Raw genomic sequence first — 18,830 nt, forward strand, 5'->3', positions numbered from 1 at the left:
CTTGCCATGACCACTCGCCCTTATGCTTGGTCACGCCCCATTTCTACCTCCAGCTACAACTCCCAAAACAGGTACCCCACTTGTTGAGGGGTATGCATTTTTTATTTAATTTTACAGTTTAACGTTAATACTCACCTACCTCTGGCTTTCTTCAAGTTTGCCCTCACAATCTGGAAGCCTCCTGCAGATCAGAACATTGCAGAACATCGCACACAACCTAATGTATATCTCCAGATATTCAGGCACCCTCCCACTGTTTCAGATAGATGCCCAACTGTCCTGCTATTGCGGGCTATGGGGATCATGAGCCAGTTGGGAGATTCTCTGATCTGCCTTGATCTGTAGAATCCATGGTGGTCTGTGCTGTTACAAGACAAATCTCCAATGCAGCTTCCAGGTGGCCTCCTCACGATGCTCTAAAGCTAAGCCCCCCAAAGCGGCTCTCCGGTAAGGTGTTCGAGTGATCATGGCTCCTGTCCCAACCAGCAGCTTCTCAAAACCTGCAATAGAGGGGCCTCAGGGGACACCTTAAATGCCAGGTGGCACGATTAGAGGTGTCATACACTCGGCAATATATGTCTTCGCTCGTGGGAGTCTGAAGGAAACTACTATTCAGTTTATTCTGAAGTCCAGCACAGAAGATACAGAAGGCTCTGCACAGAGAGGGATCCAGCAAGCAAGGACACCCATAATAAATTTCAGCTACTGATTACTAAACCACCAACCAGTTTTGACCCGCATGCCTAATATTGGGTCAATATTATCCCATTTCCAGTTCTCGCAAACACACAAGAGATGGGTGGTGCTGGGCAAACGAGAAATGCTGAAGGATCAGTGAGAATCAGTACAGCGGTGAGCATAGTGTCATTGATGCCTGAATGCGGCATTATGTAGTGTACCTCCAACAGGTAGAAGCGACAATGGAATTTATTACTTTTGTATCCAGTTTTAAATTTTACGGGTAATTCAAAGTACAGATTCTATAAATCTGAGTATCTGATATGTGGTCAACTTTATAAAATCTCTAGGTCTATTATTAATATGCATTAATATTAATTAATATGCATTTTCAACTACTTGGAGTTACTCATGGAGTACCCATAGTTAGGAGTTAGCAAGCACTGTGGATGTACTCATGCCAACCTATACCCAGCAAACATTAAGGACATATGGGTATGAAAAAGGGACTGTCGCTCCTACGCGGTTGAGCGGATGCAGACCTCGACGGTTGATGATGGAACTTTACCACATGCTATGTTATTATGGTCATGTATGTAGCCAGCAGCGGCTCAGGTGAACGTGTGAAGCTGTCGACCAGCGGCCCAACGGGCATTTGCAGGATGGCCAATTTGGGCCTGAACAGAACACTAGATTAAACCACATGATATAAAAGTGGTAGGTAGGAGGATTCATTGACTCTAATAAAGGGGGCGGGGCCAACCATCAGTGTGACTGCAGGGAGGGACTGGGAAATAGTAACTGCTGTGAGTCACACTGGGGGACTCACAGAGTCACATTTACCCTTAAACAGCTGTGTGCCCTGTGACATCAGTCCTGCCCGCATCACGCAAGGGGGCTCCAGGTAGCCAGTGCCATTAAAGTCCAAGGTATGGATACATCGTATCATTGAGAGACGTACACAGGCTGATAACTCGGCTTTATACGTATAATGGTGCCAGCACATTTTTTCTGCATTTTTGTGTTTTGGACATTCCGTTCACTTGCAATATCTTGAAAATCACTCCAAATTAAACACTGCAAACACAGCCAACGACTGAGAAACCATGTGATTGTTAGGAAGCAATTTTAACAACAAGTATAATGAATGAATCACTTGTAGAGAACATTTACATTTAATTATTACCCTAGAGGGCCATGACTAGTTGTCTAGGTGTGTGTTCATTACAGAGTTCTACAGCCCTATACATAACATTTACATTTAGAATAAAACAAGAAGATGTCTGCATTAAATTGTGTACAAATAGTTGTTTCTAACTACCTTACCGTACCTCCCAACAGCCCAGCTTTTCAAGGGACAGTCACTGTCGCACTTTTGCAGTCAGTGGGGCACATGAGCCAGTTGGGGCAAGCCGGACAGCTTCCATGGTGCCCCCTCTTCCTTGTACCTTTATGTGACTAAGATTCCAACTCTTTTTACAGACTTCTTATGTACAGTAACCTCAGTAAGCACATAGGCTGGAATTTACTGTGGCTTAAGCACACCATGCTGCAGCTCTCTCCTGCTTCCACTCCCTTTTGCGGCTCTAGCAGGAAAGAGTCACATGACCCAGAGGCCATGACTGCGCATTGCCCTAGAACCAGATTAACTGGGACAAGGGTGATCACATCGGCCATGTTTTCCAGGACACATAATTTATACATATTGCTGACCAGCCCAGATGCAATGATGCCCTGCAGTGTGGGGAATATATAAAAAGGACTAATCTGTTCCCTTTCCATAAGCATATACATCCCACACTGCAGGGCTGCATTTTATCTGGGCTGGTCAGCAATATGTATAAATTATGTGTCATGGAAAACACGGCTAATGTGGTCACCCTACCTGAGGCAAGAGGACTGGAAATCTGGGACATGCGGTCAGCCTCTATCTCAGCTCGCTTTCTTTCCTTGCTTGCTTTTACTGCAGCATCAGGTAACACCGCTTTACCCAACCCCTGCCCCCCCCCAAACGCTTCCGAAATTGGAAATGGACCGGCACCATGGACAAATGGACTCACCCGGCTGACACAACACCCCGAATCCCATTCAGAAAATGTGGTCACCCTAATGTCTTGCAAACATATAGCACTTTACACATGCTGGCCAGCGGTGGGTTAAAAGAGCCTGATGGGGCTGTACTATAGGGGCAACTAGATTCCATTCACTGGATCAAAAATAAAAAGGGTAGCCTTTTTTGAACTCGGGAGTCATGGGAAAGAGAGCTTTGTGCTGGGCACGGAGTTTGTAAACTTTCCACCTATTCATTCCTGTATAGAAAGTGAAAGTAACCTCCCGGTGGATCTCGTGATTTCGAGGAAGGGTTAAGATATCATAAACATAACAGAAAGGTACGGCCCATTGACTCATCGTAACACACGCTCGCCTTAACTCCTCAAACACAAAGGATTTTCACCGCTTTCTACAATGTCTTTCCCGAACAGTATCTTTTCTCCTTACAAGTACGTTAAAAATATGTGTCTCTGTGTATGTATATACACACATATATATATATATATATATATATATATTACACACATACACACACACTATAAACACAAAAGTATTGCGACATATCTGGTAACCATTGAATTAAGGTGTTTCAATCAGACCCATTGCCGCAGGTATATAACATCACCGAGCCGTGCGGTCTGTATGGTCGTACCAAAGAGCTCAGTGAATTCACGTGTGGTGCTGTGATAGGACGCCATGTTTGCAATACATCAGTTTGTGAAATTCCATCCCTGCTGGATATTCCACGTCATCTGTAAGCGGTATTATTGGAAAATGGAAGCGGGTAGGAACAGCAGCAACTCAGACACGAAGAGGATGACCACGTAGAGTCACAGAGCCCGGTCACCGAGTGCTGAAATGCATGGTGCGTAAAAATCACCAACGCTCCGCTGACTCCATAGCTGAAGAGTTCCAAACTTTCACTGGCATTAATATCCCCACACAACCTGTGAAGCTGCATGCAAGCCTCACATCACCAAGTACAATGCCAAGCGTGGGATCAAGTGGGGTAAATCACGCCGCCGCTGGACTCTGGATCAGCGGAAATGTGTTCTGTGGAGTGCGGATCACTCTGTTTGGCAGTCTGATGGGCGAGTCTGGAAGAGGGATAATGGTTTGGGGCTGTTTTTCAGTGACTGACCCCTTATTTCCAGCAAAGGGGAAAACCAAGACATTTTACCTATTCCGACTATGTACACAGCTAATAGAAAGGGGGGGGGGGCAGACACTTTATATATTTACTTGTGAAGTTATCATTTACTAAATCACCCTTCCCATGCTGCCATTTTGCAAGTTTTTGGTTTTTTTTGTGGCTAAAGTTAGCAAGGACTTCGGAACAAAAATACCCGCATACTTTAAAGATATGGTTGTGAAGCAATGTCAGTAATAAAAAGGAAATAACCAGAATGAGGAATCTGCACACTCCAAAGGAACTCGGGTGCTCAACTGTGCCAGGAAGGGCCAGCTCCCCAGTAAATCAAAAAGATAAATAAAGGCTCCAGGCACTCAAGGGTTCCAGCATTAGGCAGATTTCTTGAAGGAAGAAAAAAAAAAAACGTTTCGACCTCACGTTGTTTTTTTCTTCCTTCAATAAATCTGCCCAACGCTGGAACCCTTGGGTGCCTGGAGCCTTTATTTATCTTAGTAATAAAAAGGAAGACCTGCATGAAATCCAGTGCTATACACAATTCAAATATACACAATCCAGCGCAACTACAAAAACCTGAATTTATCTCATTTTGCTCCAATGATCCTTTATCTGCAGACCTGGAGGCGGCCATTGCTGTCAGTCGTGATATCTTTGGTGACTTTCCCCACTCATACAGACTTGTTGAGACGATTCTATATGGCAAAGCTAACGAAGTACGACAGACTTTCATTGGTTAGAGTGTCTCACTGGGTGAATAAGACCCCACTTACTCCAGGCAGTCTTTTTTTTGGGGGGGGGGGACATTTTTAATGTGATACTAGTAGAAAACAGAATTGTGGTGGGTCTTTTCCTGTAGTCCATTCAGGGCCAAGCAGGGAAAAGAAAAAAAGAAAAAATGTCGGTGCGCTGAGCTAGTCTCAGGCTCAAATAATACAAATGTATAATATGAGGCCTACCAAACAGGTGTAAGCATGCTGCAAATACAGTGTATTGGCTGTACAATGTATACAAAAAACAAAATACTGTCTGTGCTTCTCACCCTAATAAAGTTGGCAACAAATATATAAACATAATATAAATGAGAGGTTTTGGTTATATGAATTGGCCAAAGCATAATTAAGCTCACCCGCCACGTCAAGGCACACTCTCAATAGGGTGAGAACCTACGCTCACCTCCTACATAGTGGGCACACAAAGCAGTTTATACTGCTACCAAAGCCAGATTAATGTGTTGGGGGAGGTGCAATTAAACCTCCTCCCATTTAAATGAGTAGGTTCTCACCCTATTGAGAGTGTGCCTTGACGTGGCGGGTGAGCTTAATTATGCTTTGGCCAATTCATATAACCAAAACCTCTCATTTATATTATGTTTATATATTTGTTGCCAACTTTATTAGGGTGAGAAGCGCAGACAGTATTTTGTTTTTTGTATACATTCAGGGCCAAGCACATATGTGATACGAGGTGGCACAAAACCTCACATTAACTATTTCTTAGATAAGGCGGGTGGGTGTAAGATTCATTGAAAGAGGGCTTCATGCTATTTTTTTGCGGCGTTTAATAAGGGAAACCATATGGCAAGGATGAGCAGTTCTCCCCCCACAATAACATAATAAACGTTGGAGCTACTGTTTAACAATGGTGGAATATGAATAAAACGTGCACAGAAGAACAGCAATAATTGGGTATAAAAATATTTATAATCGATCCTGGTTAATTAACTATTCGATTAAGTGTTACAATTCGCATGTTTGACACCACTGTTATTTACACAGAATTACTGCAGACAAAATAAGTACATTAAATAGCAAAACATTAAATGGCAAATAGCAGCTTTTTCAAAGGCTACTAATAAAAGGAAAGTAGAGTAGGTTTAGAACAACCTAACATTGTAATATTTGCGTTGTTACATATATTATACATACCTGGCATAGCATGTGAAAAGCCTGTATCTTTTACAGTCATGTCGCAGAAACCTGTCATTAAGAGAATGACATATTGCAGACCACAACTTCACTTAGTACAGGCTGAACAAAGGCATAGCTGTACTGCCTAGTACTGTTCTCATCGGTACATGACCACTAACAGACAATATTTACTGCTCGAGGAAGGCTATTGCCTGGATATAAGTTACACTGATGGTAGACAATGCTTTGGTTTACACCATAAGCCACCCTTCTGTGTTGGACCTCCTTTCGTCGTCATCGCAGTTGGGGCAGAGCTCACGGCGATCATGGTGGTTGGACCAACTGCTTCCTTCGCTGACTAGGATAAAGCCCAAGCACAAGTCTAGCATCCTTTTTATTTCAGACTGCTTCTATCCTCCAACCAAGAGAAGGTTCTCTAGAAGACATGACGTCTTACACAACTAAAGAAATATTTTTTAGAAGAACAGAGTCCGCGGGTCACTGTTTTTGGTTGTTGGGTGTCCCTGTATTGGGAGCCATATTACTAGTTCCAGACAGCGCTATCAAGGCAGGCTGCAGAAGCTGCCTATTGACCAGCGACTCGCGGCTGTGTATAATGGTGCTGCCTTCATCAATAACAGAGGGCACTCTGCCCAGGCTTTCCACGGCACCTATCACATGGTTCCCTGGCGTCTTCTCTGCGGTCTCTGCCTTTGCCAGGATGACAGTTTTTTGGGGTGCCTGCAGGACTGGCCCAATCTTGGACAACACTACTGTGCAAGTTGGGTTGGTTGTATTTGCAAGTGATGGGGTGGTAAAGGTTACAGCTCCTGGGGAGACACTAGAGGATCCTTGAAGAGCCATGGGTTTCAAAGGTAAAGAAGTCACATCGCTGACCACAGACTTGGTCAGCGCAGAGAGCTTGGCATCAGACATGACGTATAGAGTCTTCGGAGGACTGGTGGTCACTGCACAAAGAGAATGGAAATATGGAGAGAGATGTCAGAAAGCATCACTTATTCTTTAAAACCTATTTGTCTGCATGCTGAAGTCTGCTGTTGCCTTTAGATTTTCAGCATCACCTATGTACCAACTGCCCTAGAAGAATGTTGTATAACATTTTTACGCAGGATTTTCTAATTCTATACAGAGCCACCACTACACATTTGATGATTGATGATGAGCGCAGCACTCAATCTCAGCACACCAGTGCTCGGCAGTCTGAAGTACTCCAGGCCCTGGGCAAACCCATGACAAAAACAAAAAAACCATCCAGATGAGTTTTCTAATAGCGGACTTGTGACGTACATGCCAGTGGAAACTATTTGGTGATGAGCATTTTTTTTTTGCTGCAAACTACCAATGATCCTTCTGTTCGATGGTGGCACTGCACAGAAAATAGTCTGATAGCACTACTCTCTGCAATGTCTAAACAACACTAGAGCAAGTGTGTGTGTGTGTGTGTGTGCACTACTCCCTGCAATGTCTAAACAACACTAGAGCAAGTGTGTGTGTGTGTGTGTGTGTGTGTGTACACAACTCCTTACATGACGAACCACAACTCTATTTATTCTCATTCACTCCCAGATTGACTCATACGACTCGGTTCCTGGGGTGATGGGATTCACAAGGAGGTGAACATTTCAGCCGACCTCAAAACTAGAGAATAGTTACCTTACCTGCTGGAGGGGTAACGGCTCGTGCCGCAGACAGGGGTTTATCCGCTGCGGTCCTGTCGCTGGCTGCAGGTGCTTTGCACGGTTCGGTTACAGTAGGGGGAAGAAGTTTGCTAGCAGAGATGGTGCAAGTGGGGGGCGAGTCAGAGGCCTGCAATATATAGAACAGTGACAGTGATTGATCATACGGGGGAAAATCTAATATAAATGTTTAGCCAACTGAACAGCAGCTTGTTGGGCGCTACGTTATTTCTGTGGGATCATTCCCACCATGTCCTGAACTTACTTCCCTTCTCATCCTCTAAGGCAGTCAAAACCACAGGATTTAAATCATTTTAATTGCGGTGGAATTTATCATCAAGTGTGTTCCATGACTAACCGGGTGGTTAAGACATCAGTCACCCATTTACATAGGTTTTAGATGACAGACCTATAAAATCTGCACCTGGGGAAAGAGACGGGTCCAGTTATACTTGTGGCTGGAGAATATATTTTAACTCGTTTGTCCAGCGTCTGGGTTTTGTGGGTTACAACCTCACCAATGACAAAACTTTCAATGTTATGCACAGGGGAAGAAAGAAAATGTTAAAAATGTCCTCTGCCAGCATTTTCTGTGTCAATGCCATGCAGGCCTTCACCCTGGGCAATTATTCTGGCATCAGAGGCTGCAAAGAACGGTTTGCATGAAACGGCAGTCAATAAACCAGAAAATCCAGTTCATGTTGTATACGATCCCAACCTTATGCAAGACTCCAGGGATTGATATTACCTAATTCAGCTCTGAGACCATTACTTGGGTGTAACAAGAATGACCTCTCCCATTCCCTGGGACAGCAAGGACCTCTTTGTGGGGGATTAACAGACAGGGGCGCTTTTGTAATATTGAGACATTAACTTGTTGAATGTGGGAGCGATTTCCACATACACTACATGTTATAGCAGTACCCTACCTGGCCTAACACCTTAATAGTTATCTGGCAGTAAATGCCATCATTACATGTTTTCTAAGACATACAGCAAAACAAATCACACTTTTCCTATTGGGAAACAGCATTGTGTTTTTTTGTGTTTTCTTAAAACACGCAATCCATTTTTCCACCATTAAATGTCCAATTCAAACGCAACTCGTTATACGTGTATGCTTCTTTCACTTTTAACATGTTAAAATTTTACCCAATCCCACCCTTTATGTTGTCAAGAACGGTAAAGAAAATAAAAATGTATGACGCTTACCACTTGCTGGGTGGTATCCTCGTGTCGGGTTGGGGTGGCTCCCATTCCGGCCTGGCTAAGGGTGGTCACACGAGTAGGCTGACCACGCAGAGTGACTGTAATGGTGGTTGGGGCCTTTAAGCCTAGTTCGAGATAAAAGGAAAGAAAACTGAGTTTTAAATCTTCCTTAAGATGAGCCGCAGGCATAAAGGTAAGGAAAATTCCTAGGTTTACCTGAAGGACTGGATAACTGTGCGAGGCCAGGTAGACTGCTTGCCAGCTTGGCTAAGCCACCATTGGTGAGCAGATGATGTATGGAAGAAGGTTTCCCCCCAGATGAGGCTACAAGAGAGGAAGAAGTCACCACTGGAATGGTGCGCATGATAGCGCTACTTCCCGATGTTACCGTGGCCAAGCCTTGAAGTTGGGCAGGAGCTTTGACTCCCAGAGTCTGCCACAGAGAAAGAAAACAAGGATAAACACAGTCCACACCAAACACTTCACACAAGCATATATTCTTCTAAACTTCACACAAGCATATTAACTCAACTTTAACGTGTATACCTGAGTGTTTGATACGGGGGCAGCAGAGGTATTTGGGAGAGCCGAAGGTTTACCTCCTATGTCTTGCAAGCTAAAACTCAAGCCCTGCAGAAGGCTACTTGCTGATGCTCCAGCGCCTGAAACTGCAGGACAGAAAGAGAAGTTCATTCATACGCATGGATGCCTATTAATGTCGTATAAAAAAACAATTGGCATGACAGTTTTGGTGCTAGACAAAAAGTACCTGGCAATGTGCTAGATGGCTGATTCTGCGTACCAGGGGGAAGGGTGGACACCAGGCGGCCTTGGATGGAATGAAAGGCGCTAGGGGTAGAGGTGTTAGGAATCAATGCGGAGTGGGATGAGCTCGGTGGGGTGCTGTCAAGGCCTAACCTGTAAACACAAACAATTATATACAGAAAAAAAGGACATTATACGTGAAGTATTTTTCGGCAATAGCAGCCATGTGACTGAATACAGAAAGTCACCCCCCCCAAGTAATCTACTCATTGATAAATTCTGTATACACAACTTAAGATACTTTAGTAGAACTATATGCCACTGAAAATAATTTGTGGTTATTTGTTATATCGTATTATCGCTAATTGAATGCGGGTGGGGGGGTGTAGTGTAATCGCCAAATGCGAGGACATCTACTTTTTGCATCCGTCCCTGACAGTAATGTGCGCAGAGGTAGGTGCTACTAAGCAATGGGAAGCACAAAAGGACATATGCCGGGCTTACTTGGGTGCGGTGAGGAGGCTGGTCAGATCTTTGGTGCTCATGGCAGACTGGCCAACCGTTGTGGCTGTAGACTTCGTGGCTGGGGGAGCAAAAAACACAAATATATATTTTTTATATTAATAATCAATATTAAAATGTAAATATCTACATACCAAGTTAAACAAGAAAAACAATGCTGCAATGTAAGATGCAAAATGTTTCAGGGGATAAACCATACACCCCCAGAGTGTCCAACACGGGTCTTCAGAAAAGTCACAATGCTTTGTGGGTTATTGATTGTATAAATGACTGAGGCTTAGTTGGCTCCGGTGTAAGCATAGAATTTATGACTCCACGCGGATAAAGAAGGAGACCGAAAACAAAGAAAATGAAACAGATTTCCAGTAAACATTACTTAAAAAATTTAATAGCAAACAGATAACCTGCGAGTCAGGGTCCGAGGACTAAAGTTATTTACCAAGCAATAAATGAATAAAATGTCAGATCAAAAAAACTAAAATACAATAAAAAAGGCACCTGAGCTCTTGGGAATTACAACACCTGGAATGATTAACAATTAACAAAGTGGTAATGCTTATAAAACAGGTGCACCGGAGGTACAAAAAGGTGTATTTTATGCCTATATGTTTCAGGTATAATTCTGGCATAACCCACGGCGATATGTTGTGTGCCGTCACCTACGCGGGCTTCGTGTGCAATCTAAGCACAAAGCAGCGCCATATACTGGATATATTTACTAAGGGGTTCAATGCTCTTTAAGGAGGACCTTTAGTTTTCTTTTATTATTTGCTTCAACATATACTGGGAAACGTTATCATAAAAAAAAAAAAAAAAAACAGATGTCGTAACTCACAGGAACTACCTACTCACCTTCCTGGCTGGAGGTTCCCCCGCCTGGCGCATCCCCGTGCGAGACAATGGTCACTTTAATTTTGGCTCTCTTGGAAGGTTTCAAGCCAGGTGTAGCCCCCGGGCTCGGAGGTCTCTTCAGCTGCCCCCGGCCGTCCTCCTTCTCCGCAGCATCCGCAGATTCCGAAGAGACAGGAACTAGATAAAGGAAAAAAGATTGATGGGTTTAATAACAAAAACAGAAGTTTTCAGTGACTTTTATTCCACCAAATAAAATTCTATGTCAAACTAGCAGCTGCTGGTTATACATTGTGCCGTCGTAGCACAAGTTACACGTATGTGCCGTCGTAGCACAAGTTACACGTATGTGCCGTCGTAGCACTAGTTACATGTATGTGCCGTCTAAGACCTCTGAACAAAGGTGTGTGGATATCATGGGCCCGTTCTCTGGAATCATTTGTTCACAAGGTGAGAATCAGGTCAGTTTCAGTAAAGGGAAGCAAAAGCATTTGGAGAAACAAGCAGGCAAGCGTTGTAATGTTTACATTTCATTGTGGGGCATCTGCTGTGGATCACCACATAGTGGTGGGTTGTGGAATTCTACACCTGAGCCCTTCTAGACACAAACTGAAATGTGACCGCTAGAACGCTAACCTGTAACCAGAACATAACAAATCAGGGTGAAGGAGAGAGACCCCAATGGGATCTGCCTCTGGCATCCGCTTGTAATAAAGGGTAACCCTGGCTACCTGTGCCTATCCCCGTGTCTCCGATTCCCATTACAGATCACCCCCCAACCCTGTCTCACTTTCCTATAAGTCTGCACTAGACGAAGCGGGGAAGACCTGGCAGAGGCTATGGATACGTACCAGCAGCTTTCAACACGCTCCAGCTTGGCGGATCCGTCTACGTCACAGAGACACAAAATCTATACAATATAACCACCGTGTACATGGCTCTGTCTGGTAAAAGTCATTTAAAATATTTATAGGTCCCCGACTACGTCATCGCAGGTACCTGCTGAGAAAACAGCAGAAGGGACGCTTACCAAAAACGCACGACGGTGATCCTGTAGGAAGGGACTTCCTCACCAGCATGTTTTGTTTCAGGAAAGCGGCAAACTGGGCTGAAACCAAACAGACAAATCAGACGTGCGGCAACCTGATTCCAACACCAGTGAGGACTTATATTTCACACATGTCCGTCTGCAACAACTCAGTGTTTACATTAAAAACAAGTTCTTTTGCTCTTAACATACCGGTACTTTACTTTACTCTGGAAAAGCACTTGTTACAGATATTGCTTTGACTACTCAGTGTAAAAATTAGTAGACATGGGAGCAGACTCGGAAAACGAACAGAGGACCTTCAACTCCTGGCACGTAACTTAATCTAAAGGAATTTCTATGGAGAGTTGGTCACAAGAGCTAAACCCTGCAGAAACATCACACTTTGTAGCACTTTAGAAATAACTGGTGCCTACTGAAACACAGCCAAGGCCATCTAGTCTGTTAACCTCCCACCTAATAGATGCAACAACTACATAAGATGGACTTAATTATTACAGACTCGCCGGCCAATAAATACACCACTTTTACAGAGCGGCCAAGAAACGTTATCTCTTGCCATTAAAAGGGACACTCCGGTGATCATAGGCACTTTATAATACATGTGATACCCGAGTGGTCCCTTTAACAAGCCCCTTCCTCTCATTTCAGTGGGACCATGAAGCAGCCAATCCATGGCATGAATCATCAGATCACGAAGCGGGCATTCTGCTGCAGCTTCCTCCTAACGCAGTAAATTATTATTCTTTCAGATTTAAACAACGCATATTCAAGTACTTAGAAAGTACTTTAAGTTCTTAGTTTAAAGGGCTTTCTTGGACAATAGAGTGGCCCTTCAAAATACTCCTGCTATTAAAAGGATGACTACAAACAAGTATATGAATGATATAATATAATAAAGGCTGGCTGTACAAATGTTTTTACAGCCTTCAGTACACAGATATAGACACTCAGGTGCAAGTATGAATGAAGGGACGAATCCATAGGGGTCCGTGCAAGACAGCAGGAAATGCCAGGCATCAAGAGAACAATTACAGAAGCCTTGGTTACCGGACAGCCCTGTTAATACAGCGATTGTGGACGCTTGTGATCCCATAGGAAAGGTGATTTCATAAAGGGTCATAGCAGGTTAACAACCCAATTCCACGCTGAAACAGCAATCAGTGAACTGAGGCCCAAGTACCTTTGTAAACATGCCCTTTAAAATAATGGTAACATCAGACATACAATGCCTATCACTGCTAACCATTTGCTGCCCATTCTTACTAATTTCCCCAAATTAAGGTTTTGAGCAAAGTTTACGACAGCGCTGTGCGGTTGACCCGTGTACGGAATGTTACACAGCACAACATGATTATATGAATTTTACATCTAGCGTAAAAAAATGATTAAAAAGAGACTATGGTTTCTAAAACAAACTGTGAAAATTGGTTTATTATTTCCATAAGCAGAATTTCAAAAAATAAAATGGATAGTGACCAATAAATTGTTGTTCTTTAGCACCCAGGAACTTATAGGTTTACCTTGTGCCTGTTTTTGGCTCACTGTGCTCCCCGCCCTTTGGATTTGGGTTTTCAGCGCCACGGTTGTCTGTCCAGGCTTATGCGGGGTCGGAACAGAAGTTAATTTGGTCTTTGGGCTCGAGGCTGGACTGCTGGAAATGCTTGATAGATCCTGAACAAACCAGAGAAATAAAAGGTCAGGTTGTTAAATGATGCAATAAATAAAGGCGTTCTAAGTTAAAAATCGTTAATCCTGATGAAAACAAATTGCAGTTTGCTAATCCGGCACCTTGTAACATAGCAGTTTTGGGTACTAATGAATCAACAGTGTAGGTTTATGCAGAATGCGCCATTTAGGACCAGGCAGTATGTGTAATAAAGAAAACATGTACAATAACAGGATAAAAAGGGTTATGCAGCGTAAATGCATTATAAAAGTGTACAGATAATACCTGTAACATTTTTTAAATTTATAGTTACGGTAGTTAATATAGTTTTAATGTTTTCTGCTAAAGTGTTAGAATGTTACCAACGTGGTATCCATGTTTGTAAGCTGAGCTGACTGCTTTGATAAAAGGGGAGACTGACCTTATACACGCGCTCGTTCCTCACCTCAGAGCCGGAAGGGGAAGCAGGGAATCGCGCTGCCGGGGAAGCTGGTCTGCTGCTCCTCTCCGACAGATCCAGAGACAGGTCCCGGCGCAAGAACTCTCGAGGCTTCTTCTTTTTTTCTGCATCGAGATCTCGAGGGTCTGACCCTGCATGGCCTTCTGTTCGGGTCAAGACCCCTGCCAGAAAATCAGCAATTTCATCCTATGAAGAAGAAAAAAAAAAAAAACGATGCCCTTGTGACTTGTGGGGAAAAAAAAAAAAAAAAACAGCACAAAAATTGTAGTAAAAACGATGATGTATGGGAAGACACAACCCAGGAGATAAAACCTGAATCCAAGGAAGAATAATAAAAAAACAAAAATCACTGCTTTAATAATGTGCAGATTGAAAAATGTGTAGATTTCACTTATTTTACACAATAAAAAAAAGTTGCAAGACAGATGCTCCGTTTTGTAAATTTTTTTTTAAGTTAGACCAAATGCACTAACTTTTCAGACATCTGTGGCCACCAAGTACAGGGGGGGCAACATATGATGTCCACCAAAACCAAGTCACGCACACCTAAGAGAAGGTGCTCTATGCCAAGCTCTGTCCCCATCTCACCTGGATACATCGATCCACCATGCTTTGTGTCAGACTCTCAGTTTTCTTTTTCATTTTACTTATCCTGTGGACATAAAAAAAAGAAATAAAATATTATGCCCTGATTTAGTTTATATTAAAACCTCAAATTTTTTTCATTTATTATGCAACAGTAATTCTGTCCTGAGAAAAAAAAGATCTTGTAGCTACTTGGAACACGTAAGATTAAAATGAAAATACGCTAATCATTACCGGAGATTATCATCAGCTCCTCCAACAATCACAAGGCTGTTATCGGCTCTGAGCTTCTCTCGGAAATCCTCCATTGCTTCTGGGTGGCACAATAAGGCGTTCTGTCCAGTGACAAAAAGCACCGGGGTCTTCATATCAAGAAGAGGATCATCGACGTCCTAACATATTTCAAGAAGGAGGACAAAAAAAAAGGAGGAAGTCATATTTAATAAAAAAAAGGGAGATCTAGATATAATTGTATCATAGATAAGATCACAAGACTCACCCCCCGGGGTCCGTCGATAGTAAGTAGGGGGAATCCAAGGCACACCACGGCAGTCACATATTCCATCAAAGATACCTAAACCAGGGCAAAGAAGGATTGTTGCCACATGCTATTCACATGATCAAGTATTACAGTATTAATAAAGCGAATGTTCTTTTTAAACAGTTCTAAGAAGGAAAACAAATAGGTGGAGAGGACAACTGATGGACATACACGCTGCGAGGATGTTTGCACCTCTTAGAAGATAGCACATTGACTAGAAGGCCCGAATGGTTCTTATCTGCCAAATTCAATGTTTCTATTTCTCTGGCAGTATGTTACATGTACAAATTATGAAATATTAAAATACTGCTTAATCATTTTAAAATTGTTACTACACAGTTCAGATCTGTTGATTATTACAAAGTATGAAACATGGTCCCAGTAGAACTGGAGGAGTGCAGTACTGAGACGACACACCGAATCCTGGTGTTACATTAGGAAACTACAAAACAAGTCCTGAAATTATATAGTTCTGTCACACAAGCAAGACCTGGACAGACACTCACGTGACAGGCAACCAACGCTCCTGTGTTCCAGCCGATGAGAATCACCGGTTTATGTGGGAAGTGATTGTGAATCTGTAAATAGAATTAGAGAAAAGCGTGTTATTACAATAATAATCTGCTCTGTTCTCCATATCAACAGAACTTGGAACACGGTAAAATACCTCAATCACTTTTCCTCGCAAGCTGCCAATCATGTTTTCCAGGCACTGGGACGTGGAGATGCCGCTGCCGCTATTAACCAGCTGAGCACCAACAGGGATTACCTTTCAGAGACAAACATTGTGCACTTAACAAAAAGGCAAAGTATGCAACGGATATCATTGTCATTGTACACTAAGGAAATATTGCTTGGTCAATCATTAATGAGTAAAAATGATAAGGGAACTGTCAATGCAGAATTGAGGAAATCTAGGTGATGATTAAGTGACTGTCCTATTTATCATACAAACATTAAAAATAGATTTTAATATATATTATATATATATTTACAAACACATACATTCCCACAAAGGGTTCAAACCTAGAATGACATCTATTCTAACCTTGGCCAAGCAGGAGAGCTGAGACTGCCAGAAGCGCTGCCTCCGTGATGTAGGAAACACCGAGCTGCTCGGTCCGGACGGGGCGATGAGGATAAGAGGAGAGCCAGGAAGCTTGCTCTAGATAAATGGAGAAAGAATCGGATTCTGTGAGCCAGGGAAGAAAAAAATCAGAAGCTGTATGCTTGGCAGACTATTCTGTAACAACTGACATTGGAAAGGTTCTTTACCGGCTTGTTATGTGACAAGACCCCAACCGCCGGGTCCCAAGGCCTCTTCAGGAGCAGGGAAAGTGCTTCTGCGCTGGCCCCTCCTGCCCTTACGGTGGAGGTGAGCAACATTCGGTCAATGAGAGCTGGGATCTGCAAGAGTACATTACACATAAACATACACATAAGTAAAAGGCAACTCTGAATTACTAAATTAGAAAACATTTTTAAAAATCTACGCAATAAACAATTATGCCAGCAACGCAAAATCCACCACTGTCCAAAGAAAAAACAAAAACAAAAAAAACTTATGACAAACTTACCTTGCCTTTTAGAGTCTGCAAAGCATCCAGATACGCAGCAAGCAACGGCAGACTGAGGGTCTCCACTAGAGTGGAGTGCAGCCATTGAACCAGCTTGGTCTCCCAGCTTACAGAGGCTAGAGCCTGACGGATACGCCGAGCACATTTATCCACAGAGATCCTTCGCAGCACGGGTTCGTTGGCAGCCTACAGATCGCCCCAAAATCAGGAACAAAAAGCATCAATTTCCAGAAATGCACGCAGATCACGCGCAGGCAAAAGAAATGCTCAGGAATTCCTCGTGTACATATTGCCCATAAGGATTCAAAAGAAAACTAAACTATTAAATAACTGCAAATACAGTCAAAAAAAGTTTGTGGTTTTAGATATTTTTTTTTCCTAGCACAATCATGTCGCTAAGAGATTTAGATGGGTTCACCTTACTGCTTTCGACTTCCATCCCCATGCCAACAGGGACAGGAATAAAAAATTAACATTTCAATTGTTTACAGATTAAATACCAAATGATTCAACATTCTCCCACTGACTAACTGTATGCATACATATATCAAGAAAAAAAATAACGTACTCCCTCATTGGCGAGTCGAGCGAGCCGATCCGACTGCAGAGCCTTCAGGATCTTGTTGAAAAGCTTGTTCTGAGACGAAGTCCACCCAGTCCTAGAGAGAACAGAAACCACGTTACATGGACCTCCTTCCCGGTATTTTACGTTTACATCAGCGAACAGAAAAAGAACATGATTAATAAGTTACAGAGAGGAGTAGGAACTAGAATTGGGGATATATTTCCTTTAAGATGGACAAGTTGCCCACACAGCTTTCAGGATTTTAAATATCTTGTCTATGGATGTTTAGCTCAGCTCCCATGGATACACACTTGCTCGTGTGCACATACTATGAGGCATGGTATTTTTGTCCCATCTTGGAAGTTCGTAAAGCAAATAGAATCTCTGTAGCTTCAGGCGAGCCTTAAACATAAAAATTGGGTGTTAAGCAACAGGTATCCTGAATTCAGCCTGTGATGCCGAGAAGTGATGTAATACTATGTAATACCTTTAATGACTTTAAGCTCCTTATTTAACATCAAATTAAAAGTATTTGAAGAGCTGAACTCTTTACAGAACATACAGCGGAAAGATACTCAAGGTCTGATCGATGACATTTATTTTTCACTTTGAATATATATATATAAATTTAATAATATAAGGCCCCTGACCTGTTTACATGTTCCTCCCAGTCATCGGGTGGGGGGGGTGCTTCTGTATCTGTCCGTACAAAGATCACGTGCCGCTCACACTCATTCATCACACTCCTCGCCTTCTGATTGTCATACAGCGGCATTGGGATGGGGGTGACAGTCTCAACATCGATAGGGACATCTGTCTCTCTGTATAAGAAAGAATGAAAAGCAAGTGAGTGGATATTTACGCCTAGTTTATTTTTTTTGTTAGTAGCATTAAGATATATTCGCTGTTCAACGTGTAGCTCCATGTCAAGCAGCTAACATTTGGGGGGCTTATACCAGCGCTGTAGCGCAGAGGAGTAGCTAACCCCAACACTTACACGACAGTCTCCTGCTGCCTCCGCGGGGTGATGAAGAGGGTCCGCGTCGGTCTGGCGTTACTGGCGTCAGGGTGGGCGCTCCATGGCTTGGCGTAGCTGTGATCCAGAAAGACCAAGTCGAGTTCTCGCTCGTGCACAGAGAGCTGCAGAAGCAGCGAGGTGCCCATCCTGCGAGCGGAAGACTGCAGATCCCGCTCGGCACCTCTGTGCGACATTCTACCCACTTCTCAGGAGCCACACAGCCTCAAGACCTAATGAGAGAGGGAAAAAAAAGATCTGTGATTAAAATACCAACGTACTTCAGCTCCATATACAAAACCAATTATCACAAAGCTCAGGCGCAGGTAATCTAGATCGTAAGATCTTGAGCAGGGCCCTCCTCCTCTCTTGTTTCTGGAAGTCAAATTTTTATGTTATGTACTACTTGTTTTGTCCTGTCTACCCATGGTACAGCGCTACAGAATATGATGGCGTTGTATAAAACAATAAATAAAGTGTGGCTCGGCTATCACTCCCTTTGCACGTGTGATTAAGTTCCAAACAAAGAACAAGCAAAGAA

General features: G+C 43.0%; 1 protein-coding gene across 1 annotated transcript; it reads right to left on the bottom strand.

Annotated features, from left to right (window-relative positions):
* Positions 1–366: 366 nt before the first annotated feature.
* On the bottom strand, positions 367–18,486 carry LOC149300190 (KAT8 regulatory NSL complex subunit 3-like). The gene is made up of 24 exons (XM_089485646.1): positions 18,272–18,486; positions 17,925–18,095; positions 17,278–17,368; positions 16,710–16,895; positions 16,408–16,539; positions 16,181–16,297; positions 15,800–15,901; positions 15,639–15,710; positions 15,091–15,165; positions 14,826–14,983; positions 14,595–14,658; positions 13,992–14,192; positions 13,401–13,551; positions 11,860–11,937; positions 10,833–11,009; positions 9,963–10,041; positions 9,463–9,611; positions 9,240–9,355; positions 8,910–9,126; positions 8,697–8,818; positions 7,467–7,614; positions 6,333–6,755; positions 5,806–5,856; positions 367–500 (listed from the first exon to the last, which is right to left on the bottom strand). The coding sequence occupies exons 1-24, from the start codon at positions 18,484–18,486 to the stop codon at positions 367–369; spliced, it is 3,429 nt and encodes a 1,142-aa protein (XP_089341772.1).
* Between the last annotated feature and the right edge of the window lie 344 nt (positions 18,487–18,830).

This window comes from Sceloporus occidentalis, unplaced genomic scaffold (genome assembly GCF_023333645.1).
Source record: "Sceloporus occidentalis isolate IW3139 unplaced genomic scaffold, rSceOcc1.0.p SCAF_26, whole genome shotgun sequence".
NCBI classification, from domain to species: Eukaryota; Metazoa; Chordata; class Lepidosauria; order Squamata; family Phrynosomatidae; genus Sceloporus; species Sceloporus occidentalis.

Excerpts from the sequence above, each read along its gene's own strand:
- LOC149300190 (XM_089485646.1), bottom strand. The coding sequence starts at position 18,486 with ATGTCGCACAGAGGTGCCGAGCGGGATCTGCAGTCTTCCGCTCGCAGG. Across the intron at positions 16,298-16,407 it reads TCTTGTCACATAACAAGCCG|AGCAAGCTTCCTGGCTCTCC; the intron begins GTAAAGAACCTT and ends CCATTTATCTAG. Across the intron at positions 10,042-10,832 it reads GGGAACCTCCAGCCAGGAAG|CCACGAAGTCTACAGCCACA; the intron begins GTGAGTAGGTAG and ends TTGCTCCCCCAG.